At 46.8% G+C, this 16,848-nt stretch overlaps 1 protein-coding gene across 1 annotated transcript in view; it reads right to left on the bottom strand.

Annotated features, from left to right (window-relative positions):
* Nucleotides 1–2,615: 2,615 nt before the first annotated feature.
* Nucleotides 2,616–16,848, bottom strand: part of LOC128770994 (mucin-5AC-like) — a 23,783-nt gene continuing 9,550 nt past the window's right edge. Inside the window, exons 19-30 of the mRNA XM_053886061.1 lie at nt 6,512–6,552; nt 6,175–6,225; nt 5,712–6,115; nt 5,481–5,663; nt 5,001–5,408; nt 4,702–4,928; nt 4,406–4,569; nt 3,637–3,735; nt 3,416–3,544; nt 3,302–3,341; nt 3,102–3,222; nt 2,616–2,972 (exon numbers count right to left, since the gene is read on the bottom strand). Coding sequence (XP_053742036.1) covers nt 2,774–2,972; nt 3,102–3,222; nt 3,302–3,341; nt 3,416–3,544; nt 3,637–3,735; nt 4,406–4,569; nt 4,702–4,928; nt 5,001–5,408; nt 5,481–5,663; nt 5,712–6,115; nt 6,175–6,225; nt 6,512–6,552 — 2,066 coding nt within the window. The 3' untranslated portion in view covers nt 2,616–2,773. The remainder of the gene's footprint in view (nt 2,973–3,101; nt 3,223–3,301; nt 3,342–3,415; nt 3,545–3,636; nt 3,736–4,405; nt 4,570–4,701; nt 4,929–5,000; nt 5,409–5,480; nt 5,664–5,711; nt 6,116–6,174; nt 6,226–6,511; nt 6,553–16,848) is intronic.

Raw genomic sequence — 16,848 nt, 5'->3', positions numbered from 1 at the left:
TTGTGACGGTCACAAATGCAGCGTCTTTTAGAAATGACCGGCAAACCATGTTTGACTATCTCACTCTACCAGTGACCTACAAGACTGAGTGTAGTGTTTACAGTGTGCTCATCATTGGACTCAAGGCCTCAAATCAGTGCATCCGTTTAATTCTGGTTAAATAAAGGCTAGACCAGCCAGATTCATGTGTGTGACGTCAGTGTGGTGATCACAGCGCAGTGAACTCCAGCTTCATGTATTACAATGGACCAAATACATATTTACTTATTTTAGTATTTAAGTGCTTTATTTCCGGAACCAACTCACAGACTTGCTAATATCTAAGCATGTCTATTGGATGTTCGTTTTGGCGTTCAAAAAAAGTTATCCAAAAATAGTGGTTGGGGTTCATACACTTGACGATCAAAGGTTTTCATTGTTACTTTATTTGAGATGTTATTTGGCATAAATGGAACCATATGTGGCACGTATGCTTCACTCATGTCGTAGGCAGATCATACGAATTGTGCTTGAGTAGTTTTACTTTTTTATTATCTATCATTCATTGTGGAGTACACAACCTTGGGAAATGTAGGCGTTCCAAATGGATTAAAAACCTTTTCCTTTGTGTGTCGTGTTTCAGGGTGGGAGGCAGCGTTGGTGCACAGTCAGAAGCAGTCATCATTAGTTTACATTGTAAGTCACTGGATAAACTGTCTGTCACCCCTTTTCTGGCTCTCGCCCTGACTGTTGCTGTTGATGTCACCGTGACTGAGACGCATGGCTGTTTGAGGGACTTTATTTACAAAGTGACATATAGTAGTGTACTGAGTGAAAGTTGAAAGTCTTTGATGAATATATGCTGCCCACAGCACCAGGATATATTGCAGAAGGTGCAACATGTGTCCCAATTGAAAGCCAAACAAAGCCATTAGCATAGCACTCAAAAGGTCACTTTCCCAACAACAATATAATACGCATAGGAGCAAGAATGTGTTGGGCCACATGAAAACAGAGTATGTGGCAACATACCCAGGTAACATTGAATCTTTGGAATGTGAGGTTTTGTTCCGGAGAGATTGTGAGATATTGCAATTCAAATACATGTGGTCAAAACAGTTACTCTGAAATAAGAGTTTTGCTGTAGTCTATTCTGATTTTGATATTCGGTTTTGCTGTACAATTGCATGGTAGTTATGTATTCTGCACCCTTATTCCTGGAGTAAGTGAGACTTCCATCAAGCACTTTTTTCCCTTGCATATTGGCAAACATTGGAAATCTTTCAGACGTCATAAGCGGAGTGGTTGTCAACGACCAAGTTTCATGCCTGGTGTATCTTGTGTGTTAATGCTGCATTTGCACTGCCGCAGGTGTGTGCACATGATGACTGTAGTCACCAACATGTTGCATTTCTGTTCAAGACATAGGAACGTGGTTCTTTGATAATGTTTTGTTTTCAAGTTCTGGTTGGTTTGTCAGGTTTTTGTGGTCAACATCTCTTTAAATATGGCATCCGATGTCGATATAAAAGTGTCTCTCACACACAGAAACAAACTTTCGACAATTTACTAAAGCTGATGAGTTTATTTGTGTAAATAACTTGTCCTTCTGGAAACAATACAAGAGTATTTACCTTTGTACTCAAAATAATGCAATAATAGAAATTCTAGCGCACGTTTTCTTAACTTGTGATCAAACCGATGTATGAGGTTTTAGTAGTTGTCTCTAGGGGATGATTTTTTTTTTCTCAGCCAATAGAAATTATATATTATGACCAGTGATGCCGATAACGCGTTACTTAATGTGTTACTCTCGCTGGATTGTGGTATTTTCTCTACATTGTGCACAGCAGTAGTGAAGTACCCCTGCCAGTTGGAGTAGCAGCCCACTCAGCCAGAGATATTGCAATATCAATGGTTTATTGAAAGACCTAGACGGTCCGGAGACAGGTTCCTCGGTCCGCCTGACCAAATCTCCGACCCAAGGTTGACAGGCCTCCTACAGAAGACTAGTGCCGGCCTCGTAGGTATCAAGCTCCAGGAAGTGTTTAGCACTAAAAACAGCAGTCAATAAACCAAAGGACTGTTCAGGGACTTTGTGTGTTTGCTCACACGTGAAAAACTTGAGGGAGCATTGGCCCTCATATTGTCTATTTGTATTTTAATGATGCTCCTCGGTTAAACTGCATTTTAACTTTGTTGCCCAGGGTACACCTACAAATCTCTCAAATGAATGGCAGCTACAACAAGCTGTAACAATAACAAAGTCCAAACAAGATCTGCGCAGGTTGGCCCATCTATCTATGTTATTAGAGCATGAAAAATGGAAATGAATCGAGACTATTGCAATTGTCAGTTTCTTTGTTGTACAAGAACTGAAAGAGGCTGCCATATTGTGGTGTTACAGGTGAAGCAGAGGCCCAAGTCCAAATCAAGTCTTGCATCAAAGCCTGTATTATCAGTAGAATGTCATGTGGCCGAAGGCAAACGTGACTCCATGTCCAAAGACCTGGTGACCGTCTTGTTCTGTGAAGACGCTCAACATGGGACAGGATGTTCCTATTTTGTCCTCTCATTGACAATGCCTATTTTATCTCTAGTAAGTAATAATGACACCAGTTTTCATGTTGCTGAAATAATTTTAATAATCATGATTTTAAAGAAAATTGAGAGAGACATCACACCCTGTCCAAAATGACAGAACAAAAAGTAAAGTCTAAAAAGTTGAGTCAAAGATTGTGATTTAAGGCGTGTCTTTCATTGTCGTCATTCACGGCGCTCAGTATGTCGGTGCTCATCGTCTCCTGCGGCGTGGTCGTGCTGTGGTCCCTGGCACACACTCAGCTTTGGTGCAGCGGCATGATTCCACCACGGTGTAGGTGTGCTGGATCTTGGTTCCATCCTCGCAGGTCATCTCCACCTGCCTCTGACTGGTAGCGTCCTCTTGGCAACACTCACACTGGTGCATCATGGAGTTGGCTGCAGCAGAATATCTGAACACACACACACACATTGACAATACATGTACATTTTTAAAAGACCAGATAAGTTCAAGGCACAAACAATGTGGATTAAATGATGAATCGTTATCGTTTCAGCTTACGAATTTTGTGTTTGCTTACATAGATGTGCTTCCACAGTGGCCTGCACAGGAGGTGACGCTGACCGGCACAGTTGTTCTACACTTGTCAGTCTCCAGGATGATCTCTTCAGTCTCTACCTCACAGACACTGCGCAGCTTGCCTGCAACACACAACTGACTTTTGAGGAAAATGCTCTAGATTTGTGAACTTTGACAAGTCCAGTGTGGCTAGTGACTTACAAGACTTGCAGCATCCGTCAGCATCAGTCGTCTCTGTGCCCTGGACAGACAAAAGAAAAAAAAAAAGGGATTAGACAGAGAATTCCCGGCATTAACTTAGTGAGACCAACTCACAGGTTCACAGTCATCAGGGTTGAAGGGTGGACAGGACTTGACAATCTCAGTCGTCATCAGTGTATCACCGATCTTATCACAAGTGTATTTGACACATGGATCATCAGGGGAAACATACGTTTCGTTGACCTGTGGAGAAGCACAAGTTGATGAAATGTATCGAGATATATGTCTGAATGACAAAGGGGTTTGGTATGAAGTACAGAGGTTTCAGTGCGTACCCGAATGAAGAGTGTAGAATTATCTGGTGCAGTAACAACACAGCTCTTCTGGACACACTTTCCACAGCACATGACTGGATCAGGTTCATATTCATAACCCTGGAAGGAAAGAAGAATAAGTACTCTTGATATGAAAGGAAAATACATCTTTATGACTTGGGCATTATAAATTCCGACTTAACAAATTTTGGGTGAAGTGTCGTTCCCAGTACCAAGTCTTATTGTGATGCTGTAAGTCTAGTTGGACACTTATAACTGGAACGTAATGGCCTCAATACCTGATATTGTCATGAGATAGCAACTACTCTGTCTCTACACTAAGAGATCTGACGTCATGGCAGCGATTTGTGTTTGTGCGCAGGATGTGTGCAAGGGAAAAAGACGAGGGCATACCTCAGAGCAGGTCGTATCACAGACAATAGGCTGGCATGAGATTATATTAAGCCCTGTCTCAGGATCCATTCTTGGGCCACAATAACATTCTGTGCAGGGTCCCGATTTTAATGGCGTTTCCGGTGTACTAGATGGTGCTGTTATTAATGGGAGGGGTGTTGTTCCCACAGTTGTCCCAGACGGTTGCGCTGAGCCTGATGGTTGTGTTGTGGTCATTTCTGTTGTGGGTGATGGTGGCCCAGGTGATACTGTTGGTAGAGCTGGAGTTGTAATGGGTCGTTCTGTTTCAGATGGAGTGGCTGTTGATCTTGAAGGTTGTCCTGGACCAGTGGGGGGTGCTGTTGTCTTTGCTGTTGTTCCAGAAGGTTGTCCTGGCCCTGATGGTGGAGCTGTTGTTCCTGCTGTGGTTCCAGATGGTTGTCCTGGTCCTGGCGGTGTTGATCCCACTGTTGTCCCAGATGGCTGTCCTGGTTCTGTAGGGGCTGTAGTAGTTGCAATAGTTTGTTGAGTGCCTGATGCCGTTGGTGTTGTACCTGATGGCTGTCCAGGCCCTGGTGCAGTCTCTGTAGGAGGGAGAGTAATCGCTCTAGTTGTTTCTGAGGGTGGTCCTGTTGTTTTTGGTGTTGTTAAAGAAGGCTGTCCAGATCCTGGGGGTAGTGCCGTCGTTGCTACTGTTGTGCCAGAAGGTTGGCCAGGACCAGATGGTGTGACTGTTGTTCCTCCTGTTGAGCCAGTTGGTTGTCCAGGTCGGGGGGTTGGTCCTGTTGTATTTGGTGTTGTTCCTGCTGGTTGTTCGGGTCCTGGAGGGGGTGCAGTTGTTCCTTCTGTTACAGATGGTTGTTCTGATCCTGGTGGTGCTCCTGTTGTTCTTGGTGTTGTTCCTGATGGCTGACCTGGTCCTGGTGGTGGAACTGATGTTCTGGGCGTAGTTCCTGGTGTTTGTTCAGGCCCTGGTGAGGGCGCTGTTGTACCAGAGGGGGGTAGAGTAATTGCTGCGGTCGTTGCAGAGTTGGGTCCTGTTGTTTTTGGTGTTGTTACAGAAGGTTGACCAGATCCAGGTGGTGGTGCTGTTGTAGCAGCTGTTGTGCCAGAAGGCTGCCCAAGTGGTGGTGCTGTCGTTGCTGCTGTTGTGCCAGAGGGTTGACTGGGACCAGAAGGTGGAGCTGTTGTTCCTTCTGCTGTTTGAGTTGGTTGTTCTGGTCCAGATGGGGGTCCTGTCGTTCTTGGTGTTGTTCCTGATGGTTGACCTGGTCCTGGTGGTGGTACAGATGTTCTTGGTGTTGTACCCAGGGGTTGACTTGGGCCAGTTGGGGGGCCTGTTGTTGTTGGCGTCGTTCCTGATGGCTGACCAGAGCCCGGTGGTGAACCTGTTGTTCCAGCTGTCGTACCAATTGGTTGATCAGGGCTTGGTTGTGTTGCTGTTGTGTTTGGTGTTGTGCCAAGTGGTTGACCAGGTCCTGATGGGGGCGCTGTGGTGTTTACAGTGGTACTGGCTGGAGTTCCTGGTTTTGGTGGAGGCCCAGTTGTACCAACTGTCGTTCCCACTGGTTGGCCAGGCCCAGATGGTGGTGCTGTTGTTCCTGTAGTCGACCCTGATGGCTGACCAGTTCCCGGGATTGGTGCCGTTGTCCCTGCTGTGGTGCCAGATGGTGTTTCACGCCCTGATGGTTGTGCAGTTGTACCAAAAGTTGTCCCAGATGGCTGTCCAGGTCCTGGAGGTGCTGTTGTCACACCTGATGGTGGTGTTCTGGTACCTGATGTTGTTCCAATCGGTTGACCAGTTCCTGGTGACACCACTGTTGTTCTTGGTGTTGTGCCTGATGGCTGTCCTGGTCCTTGTGGCGGTGCTGTTGTCAATGCTGTTGTTGCTGAAGGTTGTCCAGGTCCTGAGGGTGGTGCCGTTGTTCCAGCAGTTGTGCCAAGAGGTTGACCTGGTCTGGTTACTGGTGCCGTTGTTCCTAATGGTTGACCACTTCCTGGAGGGGATACTGTTGTTCCTGAGGGTTGACCTGTTCCAGATGGTGGGGCAGTTGTTCCCAGTGTGGTACCAGATGGCTGTTCTGGTCCTGAAGGTCCAGGAGTTGTCCTTGCCGTTGTTTGAGAGGTCAGTACAGGTCTAAAGGGTGTTGTTCCAGGGGGCTGCACCGTAGGAGGTCTAGGAGTTGGTTCTGGTTCTTTTGGTATCTTCTCACCGGGCTAAGGGAGAACATTAAGAGCTGTTTCAAGAAAATGACTTTGAAGGTGCATGAAAAATTGTTCAGGCTGACCTTATTTAGTCAATACTTTCATCTAAGAAGCATGTTCACAGAGGTGAATGACTTTTGATATCTTTCAAACGTATTGGTTCTCGATAGTATTTTGTAAATATGTACCTCTGTAAATACTGTTATTTAGGAAAGTTTTCAGAGCACTTTATATCAACGTTTCACAATCATAGTGACTTTTGTGTCTGTACATAATATGTCTCCAAATAGTTTGTTACCTCAAACTCAGTCATGTTATAGATGCAGACACCCTTTGGCACTGGAAAGACAAAAAAGTGAGAGAATGAGTGGGGTTAATTTTGGTTTACACTTGCAATAATCATGAATTTGACTTCAGATTACCAACAAAAACCGTTTGTCTAAAGAACTTACCACAGCTGTATGTTTGACAGCAGGTTCCATCGTTGGTGATGTTGAGTGAAAATCCCAATTCGCAGGTGATTTCCTTCGGACAAAGGTTTGTATTGCATTCTGTGTGAGAGAATTGAAATCATGATGGAAATGGGATCAGTTCAGGTTCTTCTATTATTAAAAGGTCACCGTGGTTTGGATGGCAGAGGCTTTCTAAGGTGAGAAAAAGCTCTCTCTCATAACAAAGACATGATGGACCACAAAGAGTGAAGAATTAAATTACACTCTGGCCAGATGAGTGTCGTTTGGCTTGAATTGCAGTTACAGCTTTTAATGTGAAAAAGAGCACATAACCTAACTTTACACGACAACTCACCGCAGGACTGTTTTGTACAGCAGCCTTCTGTCTTGTTGATAAGCTCTTGACCTGGCTCAGAACATTCAGGAACCTCTTCTTCTTCACATTTAACTGGCTCACAATGGATCCCCATAGCATCGCTGTCACACTCGCAGACTTGACAATTGGCTGTCCACGTATCACCAGGCTGATGAAATGGAAACATTCATTTCAAACAAAAGAGAAAAAGTAATGTTTGTGAAGGTCTAATTTGTTGTTTCATTCAAATCTAGTCATCTGTTTCAGCTCTGTCTGAGACATCAAACTGGTTGTCCTGCTTGTCAAATCAAATGGTGTTGCTATTTGGATGGATGATTGTGTTATGGTTAAGAATACCTCACCTTCATTGGGCGTCCATCAGGGCCGACACAATCTGGAATTGAAAACAAGTTCAACAGTGTATTTTTCTGCGGTCTTTCAAATGGGCACTCTTGAAATAAGGAGGAAGGCAGTTCTTACCGCAATATTCCACACACGTGTCGTAGACATTGTTGAACAAGGTTGTGCCTTCAGGACAGTAGCAACCCTCTTTTGTGAAGTTGGTGGAGACAGAGTTGTCCGCCTCATACTTTTTATTGTATCTGTTGTCAAAACAGGTGTGATGAGATGTCAAGCTTCAGACCATTACATACTATCAATGAATGATAATATAGCTATACGTCTTCATCAATGTACCATCAGAAAAAACAGGTGAATTCTGTCATTTGTGTTACTGTTTTGATCGGTGAGGCTACCATGCACCTATGATGTTCCAGAGCTGTTATCAGAAGAGCCACTAATTCATACATTCATTCGTACTCACAGGACAATCATAGACATTATTTTAAATAAATTTTGGAACGCTTTGCCGTTTTCATTTACAAGCTGAATTCATTTAAAAATAGGGCCTTACTGCCGGTAATTAGTGTAAGTGTGTGAGCACATCCACATAAGAACAAAACTGAATATTTCACCAGTGGAAAAGCTGACCTGTCATTACATGTGGGCTCCACGTTGGGACCACAGGCCCTGTACACTTTATTATCGGGACATCTGTGTTCTGCAGGAAACACAATGTTGCATAATTTAACAACAACACTTTATCTTGTCACAAATGATAAGAAACACATTTTTAACTCACCACATCGCCCATTGGTGTAGTTCCTCCACTCAATACAGACACCTACACGAGCGCACTCAGTTGCATAAGCATCCAGGCTGTCACATGTGTTACCGCTGCCATCACAATTGTCAGTCACACAGGATGACTTATAAGGTTCAGGAGGCACAAGGGAGAAGCAGGGCTCAAACACACTGCAAAAGAGTGTCAGTGGGTGAAGCAAATCTGAAGACACACAACTTGAAATGAGAATGCAATTATTGACGTTTGGAAAATCTTAATTAGAAATCGTATTTGTAGTCCCGGTAAAGACTGGAGACTTTCTCACCTGCTGGTCATGAGCTCACATATGTCTGGTCTGCAAACAGTAGGTGTTGTCGTAGCGGTAGGAATTGTTGTGATTGATGGAGTTGTTGGTGTTGTGGGTCTTGAAGTTGGTGTGGTGTATCCTGGAGTAGTAACATTGGGTGGGGTTGTGGTAGTGGAAGTTGTTGTGATTGATGGAGTTGTTGGTGGTCTTGAAGTTGGTGTGGTGTATCCTGGAGTAGTAACAGTGGGTGGGGTTGTAGTAGTGGAAGTTGTTGTGATTGATGGAGTTGTTGGTGTTGGGGGTCTTGAAGTTGGTGTGGTGTATCCTGGAGTAGTAACAGTGGGTGGGGTTGTAGTAGTGGAAGTTGTTGTGATTGATGGAGTTGTTGGTGTTGGGGGTCTTGAAGTTGGTGTGGTGTATGCTGGAGTAGTAACAGTGGGTGGGGTTGTGGTAGTGGAAGTTGTTGTGATTGATGGAGTTGTTGGTGTTGGGGGTCTTGAAGTTGGTGTGGTGTATCCTGGAGTAGTAACAGTGGGTGGGGTTGTAGTAGTGGAAGTTGTTGTGATTGATGGAGTTGTTGGTGTTGGGGGTCTTGAAGTTGGTGTGGTGTATCCTGGAGTAGTAACAGTGGGTGGGGTTGTGGTAGTGGAAGTTGTTGTGATTGATGGAGTTGTTGGTGTTGGGGGTCTTGAAGTTGGTGTGGTGTATCCTGGAGTAGTAACTGTGGGTGGGGTTGTGGCAGTGGAAGTTGTTGTGATTGATGGAGTTGTTGGTGGTCTTGAAGTTGGTGTGGTGTATCCTGGAGTAGTAACTGTGGGTGGGGTTGTGGCAGTGGAAGTTGTTGTGATTGATGGAGTTGTTGGGGGTCTTGAAGTTGGTGTGGTGTATCCTGGGGTAGTAACAGTGGGTGGGGTTGTGGTAGTGGAAGTTGTTGTGATTGATGGAGTTGTAGGTGTTGGAGGTCTTGAAGTTGGTGTGGTGTATCCTGGAGTAGTAACAGTGGGTGGGGTTGTAGTAGTGGAAGTTGTTGTGATTGATGGAGTTGTTGGTGTTGGGGGTCTTGAAGTTGGTGTGGTGTATCCTGGAGTAGTAATAGTTGGTGGGGTTGTGAATGCTGGGGTTGTGGTAGGATAAACTGGTGTGGAAGTGGGGACACATGGTTCTCCAGGTACAGTCCACTCTCCTGAAGTGGTAGGACAATCGCCAACCTGACCGTTGGGAGAACGGCAGTCATTGGACTGTGAGTTGTCACATGTTCCTGGAAAACAGATTCACAAAATTGGTGGTCCTGGTCCTGGTTTGTATTCAACTTGACTGTCAGATCAACTCACCACACAGTCCCTCCGTTTTCCCACTAAATATCTGAGAACTAAGTGAGACAAGGATGAGAGTGGGTGAGTAGACGACTTCTGTCCTTATGTCTGGTATCTCCACTTTAACAACCATATCGGAGCTTGTGATGCGCACCACTGAATTACTGAAGGCAGGATAGATTCGTTTCTGATTCACATAAACCTGCAGGAAGAAAGTAATCCATATGATTATTTCCAAACAAATAGAACCCAGAATATACTCCAATAGAACAGGTGGTCAGGTGAGCAAAAACTTACCTTATTAGTGATTTCAAAAATTGAATTTTTACTATGAGTTAAATATATTGTATCGGCTCCATATGTGACTGTTAGTGACTGGGGACAGAAGCTTTGGTCTTCTGTCTGACAGTCTGCATTGTTTACGGTGATGTTGAGTTCATAATTATTCACTATTTCTTTGACCAGATAGTAAGAACATTGGCCATTGAAATCGTATTGAAATCCGTCGAATGTCCGGAAGTGGGTTTTTGTCCAAGTGCTGCAGATACCTAGAAACAAGGAAGGAACATGTGTCTGTCTTCGTATAGTGAACATAAACAATCAAAATCAAAGATTGTGTCAAAGGCTTTTTGTCAAATGATGAAAAGAATAATATATGTTGAGCAACTTACATTCACATTGTTTTTCATAGCAGCAACCATCTTCGCTGACCAAGACAGGCTCACGTCCATTGGCACACACAATTGGCCGAGGTGTGGCACAAATGCTGGCAATCTCTTCGACATTGCCTTCTATACATGTAGCTGTTGTGCAATTATCGGTTTTCCAGGTCTCTCCATTCTAAATTTGGACATTGAAGAAGGAAGTTTCCTCAGTTAGCAATGTAAGAAAGATAATTCTATGGCCATGCACTTTACTCAATTGAAAGAATTTGGAGAAGAAAAGGACAAAACAAACCTTCCTTGGTGGATCCAAATATATACAGTCAAGAGTCGTAGTTAAGGGCAGGGTCGTAAATTGGTATGGGGTGGTAATAGTTGGGGGGGCTGTAGGTGGTGGCATAGTACTTGAATGTAAAGTTGTGGATGAAGGAGCAGTTGTGCTCGGCGTGACACATGGATTGGATTGTGTAACAATTTTACAAGAGGCATTGCAGAATGCCACATAACACCATCCTAAACCATCAGTTACATTGTAGAGAGTGTCCCCTGAAAAATAAAAAAAACACTTTCACGGTGATGATAAAAACTGGGGCATCGTAATTGCAAAGAAAATAATCTAAAAACTGATGATCGGTGACTTACCAGGGTAATAGGATGTTCCATTCACATTGCAGGTACATACTGATGAAGTTGTGAATGGAGAAATTGAGGTTGACGGTGTTGAGACGGAAGTAAAAGCGATTGTACTTGTTTGGCCTGTTGTGACTGAAGAGGTCAAGGTGGTTGGCAAACTTGTTATGGGTGTTGAGGTAACAACTGCTGTGCTTGGTCCTGCTGTTGTGACAACTGGTACTGATGTTGTGTAGACCTCTACAGGTGTAGTAGCTGTAGAAACTGGACCAGTGGTCACAGGAGGTGGCGTAGGTGTTACAGCTGTGCCTGTGGTTGGGGCTGGAGTGGCTGTAACTGAAGGAGTTGTGGCCGTCTGTGGTGTTGTCAGTGGTACATTCGTAGTTCCTGTGACAACAGTGGGTGTTGAAGTAACAACTGCTGTGCTTGGTCCTGCTGTTGTGACAACTGGTACTGATGTTGTATAGACCTCTACAGGTGTAGTAGCTGTAGAAACTGGACCAGTGGTCGCAGGAGGTGGCGTAGGTGTTACAGCTGTGCCTGTGGTTGGGGCTGGAGTGGCTGTAACTGAAGGAGTTGTCGCCGTCTGTGGTGTTGTCGGTGTTACATTCGTAGTTCCTGTGACAACAGTTGGTGTTGAGGTAACAACTGTTGTGCTTGGTCCTGCTGTTGTGACAACTGGTACTGATGTTGTATAGACCTCAACAGGTGTAGTAGCTGTGGAAACTGGACCAGTGGTCGCAGGAGGTGGCGTAGGTGTTGCAGCTGTGCCTGTTGTTGGCGCTGGAATGGCTGTAACTGAAGGAGTTGTCGCCGTCTGTGGTGTTGTCGGTGTTACATTCGTAGTTCCTGTGACAACAGTGGGTGTTGAGGTAACAACTGCTGTGCTTGGTCCTGCTGTTGTGACAACTGGTACTGATGTTGTGTAGACCTCAACAGGTGTGGTAGCTGTGGAAACCGGACCAGTGGTCTGAGCAGGTGGCGTTGGTGTTGCAGCTGTGCCTGTGGTTGGGGCTGGAGTGGCTGTAACTGAAGGAGTTGTGGCCGTCTGTGGTGTTGTCAGTGGTACATTCGTAGTTCCTGTGACAACAGTGGGTGTTGAGGTAACAACTGCTGTGCTTGGTCCTGCTGTTGTGACAACTGGTACTGATGTTGTATAGACCTCAACAGGTGTAGTAGCTGTAGAAACTGGACCAGTGGTCTGAGCAGGTGGCGTTGGTGTTGCAGCTGTGCCTGTGGTTGGGGCTGGAGTGGCTGTAACTGAAGGAGTTGTGGCCGTCTGTGGTGTTGTCAGTGGTACATTCGTAGTTCCTGTGACAACAGTGGGTGTTGAGGTAACAACTGTTGTGCTTGGTCCTGCTGTTGTGACAACTGGTACTGATGTTGTATAGACCTCCACAGGTGTAGTTGCTGTGGAAACCGGACCAGTGGTCTGAGCAGGTGGCGTTGGTGTTGCAGCTGTGCCTGTGGTTGGGGCTGGAGTGGCTGTAACTGAAGGAGTTGTGGCCGTCTGTGGTGTTGTCGGTGTTACATTCGTAGTTCCTGTGACAACAGTGGGAGTTGAGGTAACAACTGCTGTGCTTGGTCCTGCTGTTGTGACAACTGGTACTGATGTTGTATAGACCTCAACAGGTGTTGTAGCTGTAGAAATTGGACCAGTGGTCGCAGGAGGTGGCGTAGGTGTTGCAGCTGTGCCTGTTGTTGGCGCTGGAGTGGCTGTAACTGAAGGAGTTGTCGCCGTCTGTGTTGTTGTCGGTGTTACATTCGTAGTTCCTGTGACAACAGTGGGTGTTGAGGTAACAACTGTTGTGCTTGGTCCTGCTGTTGTGACAACTGGTACTGATGTTGTATAGACCTCAACAGGTGTAGTAGCTGTAGAAATTGGACCAGTGGTCGCAGGAGGTGGCGTAGGTGTTGCAGCTGTGCCTGTGGTTGGGGCTGGAGTGGCTGTAACTGAAGGAGTTGTCGCTGTCTGTGGTGTTGTCGGTGTTAAATTCGTAGTTCCTGTGACAACAGTGGGTGTTGAGGTAACAACTGCTGTGCTTGGTCCTGCTGTTGTGACAACTGGTACTGATGTTGTGTAGACCTCCACAGGTGTAGTAGCTGTAGAAACTGGACCAGTGGTCGCAGGAGGTGGCGTTGGTGTTGCAGCTGTGCCTGTTGTTGGCGCTGGAGTGGCTGTAACTGAAGGAGTTGTCGCCGTCTGTGGTGTTGTCGGTGGTACATTCGTAGTTCCTGTGACAACAGTGGGTGTTGAGGTAACAACTGCTGTGCTTGGTCCTGCTGTTGTGACAACTGGTACTGATGTTGTATAGACCTCCACAGGTGTAGTTGCTGTGGAAACCGGACCAGTGGTCTGAGCATGTGGCGTTGGTGTTGCAGCTGTGCCTGTGGTTGGGGCTGGAGTGGCTGTAACTGAAGGAGTTGTGGCCGTCTGTGGTGTTGTCAGTGGTACATTCGTAGTTCCTGTGACAACAGTGGGTGTTGAGGTAACAACTGCTGTGCTTGGTCCTGCAGTTGTGACAACTGGTACTGATGTTGTGTAGACCTCCACAGGTGTAGTAGCTGTAGAAACTGGACCAGTGGTCGCAGGAGGTGGTGTCGGTGTTACAGCTGTGCCTGTGGTTGGGGCTGTAGTGGCTGTAACTGAAGGAGTCGTGGCCGTCTGTGGTGTTGTCAGTGGTACATTCGTAGTTCCTGTGACAATAGTGGGTGTTGAAGTAACAACTGTTGTGCTTGGTCCTGCTGTTGTGACAACTGGTACTGATGTTGTATAGACCTCCACAGGTGTAGTAGCTGTAGAAACTGGACCAGTGGTCTGAGCAGGTGGCGTAGGTGTTGCAGCTGTTCCTGTGGTTGGGGCTGGGGTGGCTGTAACTGAAGGAGTTGTGGCCGTCTGTGGTGTTGTCAGTGGTACATTCGTAGTTCCTGTGACAACAGTGGGTGTTGAGGTAACAACTGTTGTGCTTGGTCCTGCTGTTGTGACAACTGGTACTGATGTTGTATAAACCTCAACAGGTGTAGTAGCTGTAGAAACTGGACCAGTGGTCGCAGGAGGTGGTGTCGGTGTTACAGCTGTGCCTGTGGTTGGGGCTGGAGTGGCTGTAACTGAAGGAGTTGTGGCCGTCTGTGGTGTTGTCAGTGGTACATTCGTAGTTCCTGTGACAATAGTGGGTGTTGAAGTAACAACTGTTGTGCTTGGTCCTGCTGTTGTGACAACTGGTACTGATGTTGTATAGACCTCCACAGGTGTAGTAGCTGTAGAAACTGGACCAGTGGTCGCAGGAGGTGGCGTAGGTGTTGCAGCTGTTCCTGTGGTTGGGGCTGGGGTGGCTGTAACTGAAGGAGTTGTGGCCGTCTGTGCTGTTGTCAGTGGTACATTCGTAGTTCCTGTGACAACAGTGGCTGTTGAAGTAACAACTGCTGTGCTTGGTCCTGCTGTTGTGACAACTGGTACTGATGTTGTGTAGACCTCAACAGGTGTAGTTGCTGTGGAAACTGGACCAGTGGTCGCAGGAGGTGGTGTCGGTGTTACAGCTGTGCCTGTGGTTGGCGCTGGAGTGGCTGTAACTGAAGGAGTAGTCGCTGTCTGTGGTGTTGTCCGTGTTACATTCGTAGTTCCTGTGACAACAGTGGGTGTTGAAGTAACAACTGCTGTGCTTGGTCCTGCTGTTGTGACAACTGGTACTGATGTTGTATAGACCTCAACAGGTGTGGTAGCTGTGGAAACTGGACCAGTGGTCGCAGGAGGTGGCGTAGGTGTTGCACCTGTTCCTGTGGTTGGGGCTGGAGTGGCTGTAACTGAAGGAGTTGTGGCCGTCTGTGGTGTTGTCAGTGGTACATTCGTAGTTCCTGTGACAACAGTGGGTGTTGAGGTAACAACTGCTGTGCTCGGTCCTGCTGTTGTGACAACTGGTACTGATGTTGTATAGACCTCCACAGGTGTAGTAGCTGTGGAAACCGGACCAGTGGTCTGAGCAGGTGGCGTTGGTGTTACAGCTGTGCCTGTGGTTGGGGCTGGAGTGGCTGTAACTGAAGGAGTTGTGGCCGTCTGTGGTGTTGTCAGTGGTACATTCGTAGTTCCTGTGACAACAGTGGGTGTTGAGGTAACAACTGCTGTGCTTGGTCCTGCTGTTGTGACAACTGGTACTGATGTTGTATAGACCTCCACAGGTGTAGTAGCTGTAGAAACTGGACCAGTGGTCTGAGCAGGTGGCGTAGGTGTTGCAGCTGTTCCTGTGGTTGGGGCTGGAGTGGCTGTAACTGAAGGAGTTGTGGCCGTCTGTGGTGTTGTCAGTGGTACATTCGTAGTTCCTGTGACAACAGTGGGTGTTGAGGTAACAACTGCTGTGCTTGGTCCTGCTGTTGTGACAACTGGTACTGATGTTGTATAGACCTCCACAGGTGTAGTAGCTGTAGAAACTGGACCAGTGGTCTGAGCAGGTGGCGTAGGTGTTGCACCTGTTCCTGTGGTTGGGGCTGGGGTGGCTGTAACTGAAGGAGTTGTGGCCGTCTGTGGTGTTGTCAGTGGTACATTCGTAGTTCCTGTGACAACAGTGGGTGTTGAGGTAACAACTGCTGTGCTTGGTCCTGCTGTTGTGACAACTGGTACTGATGTTGTATAGACCTCAACAGGTGTGGTAGCTGTAGAAACTGGACCAGTGGTCGCAGGAGGTGGCGTAGGTGTTGCAGCTGTGCCTGTGGTTGGGGCTGGAGTGGCTGTAACTGAAGGAGTCGTGGCCTTCTGTGGTGTTGTCAGTGGTACATTCGTAGTTCCTGTGACAACAGTGGGTGTTGAGGTAACAACTGCTGTGCTTGGTCCTGCTGTTGTGACAACTGGTACTGATGTTGTATAGACCTCAACAGGTGTGGTAGCTGTGGAAACCGGACCAGTGGTCTGAGCAGGTGGCGTTGGTGTTACAGCTGTGCCTGTGGTTGGGGCTGGAGTGGCTGTAACTGATGGAGTTGTGGCCGTCTGTGGTGTTGTCAGTGGTACATTCGTAGTTCCTGTGACAACAGTGGGTGTTGAAGTAACAACTGCTGTGCTTGGTCCTGCAGTTGTGACAACTGGTACTGATGTTGTATAGACCTCAACAGGTGTAGTAGCTGTGGAAACTGGACCAGTGGTCGCAGGAGGTGGCGTAGGTGTTGCAGCTGTGCCTGTTGTTGGCGCTGGAGTGGCTGTAACTGAAGGAGTTGTTGCCGTCTGTGGTGTTGTCAGTGGTACAGTCGTAGTTCCTGTGACAACAGTGGGTGTTGAGGTAACAACTGCTGTGCTTGGTCCTGCTGTTGTGACAACTGGTACTGATGTTGTATAGACCTCAACAGGTGTAGTAGCTGTAGAAACTGGACCAGTGGTCTGAGCAGGTGGCGTAGGTGTTACAGCTGTGCCTGTGGTTGGGGCTGGAGTGGCTGTAACTGATGGAGTTGTGGCCGTCTGTGGTGTTGTCAGTGGTACATTCGTAGTTCCTGTGACAACAGTGGGTGTTGAAGTAACAACTGCTGTGCTTGGTCCTGCAGTTGTGACAACTGGTACTGATGTTGTATAGACCTCAACAGGTGTAGTAGCTGTGGAAACTGGACCAGTGGTCGCAGGAGGTGGCGTAGGTGTTGCAGCTGTGCCTGTTGTTGGCGCTGGAGTGGCTGTAACTGAAGGAGTTGTTGCCGTCTGTGGTGTTGTCAGTGGTACATTCGTAGTTCCTGTGACAACAGTGGGTGTTGAGGTAACAACTGCTGTGCTTGGTCCTGCTGTTGTGACAACTGGTACTGATGTTGTATAGACCTCAACAGGTG

This window comes from Synchiropus splendidus, chromosome 1 (assembly GCF_027744825.2).
Source record: "Synchiropus splendidus isolate RoL2022-P1 chromosome 1, RoL_Sspl_1.0, whole genome shotgun sequence".
Lineage (NCBI taxonomy): Eukaryota > Metazoa > Chordata > Actinopteri > Syngnathiformes > Callionymidae > Synchiropus > Synchiropus splendidus.
This window is presented reverse-complemented; position numbering and strand designations above follow the sequence as displayed.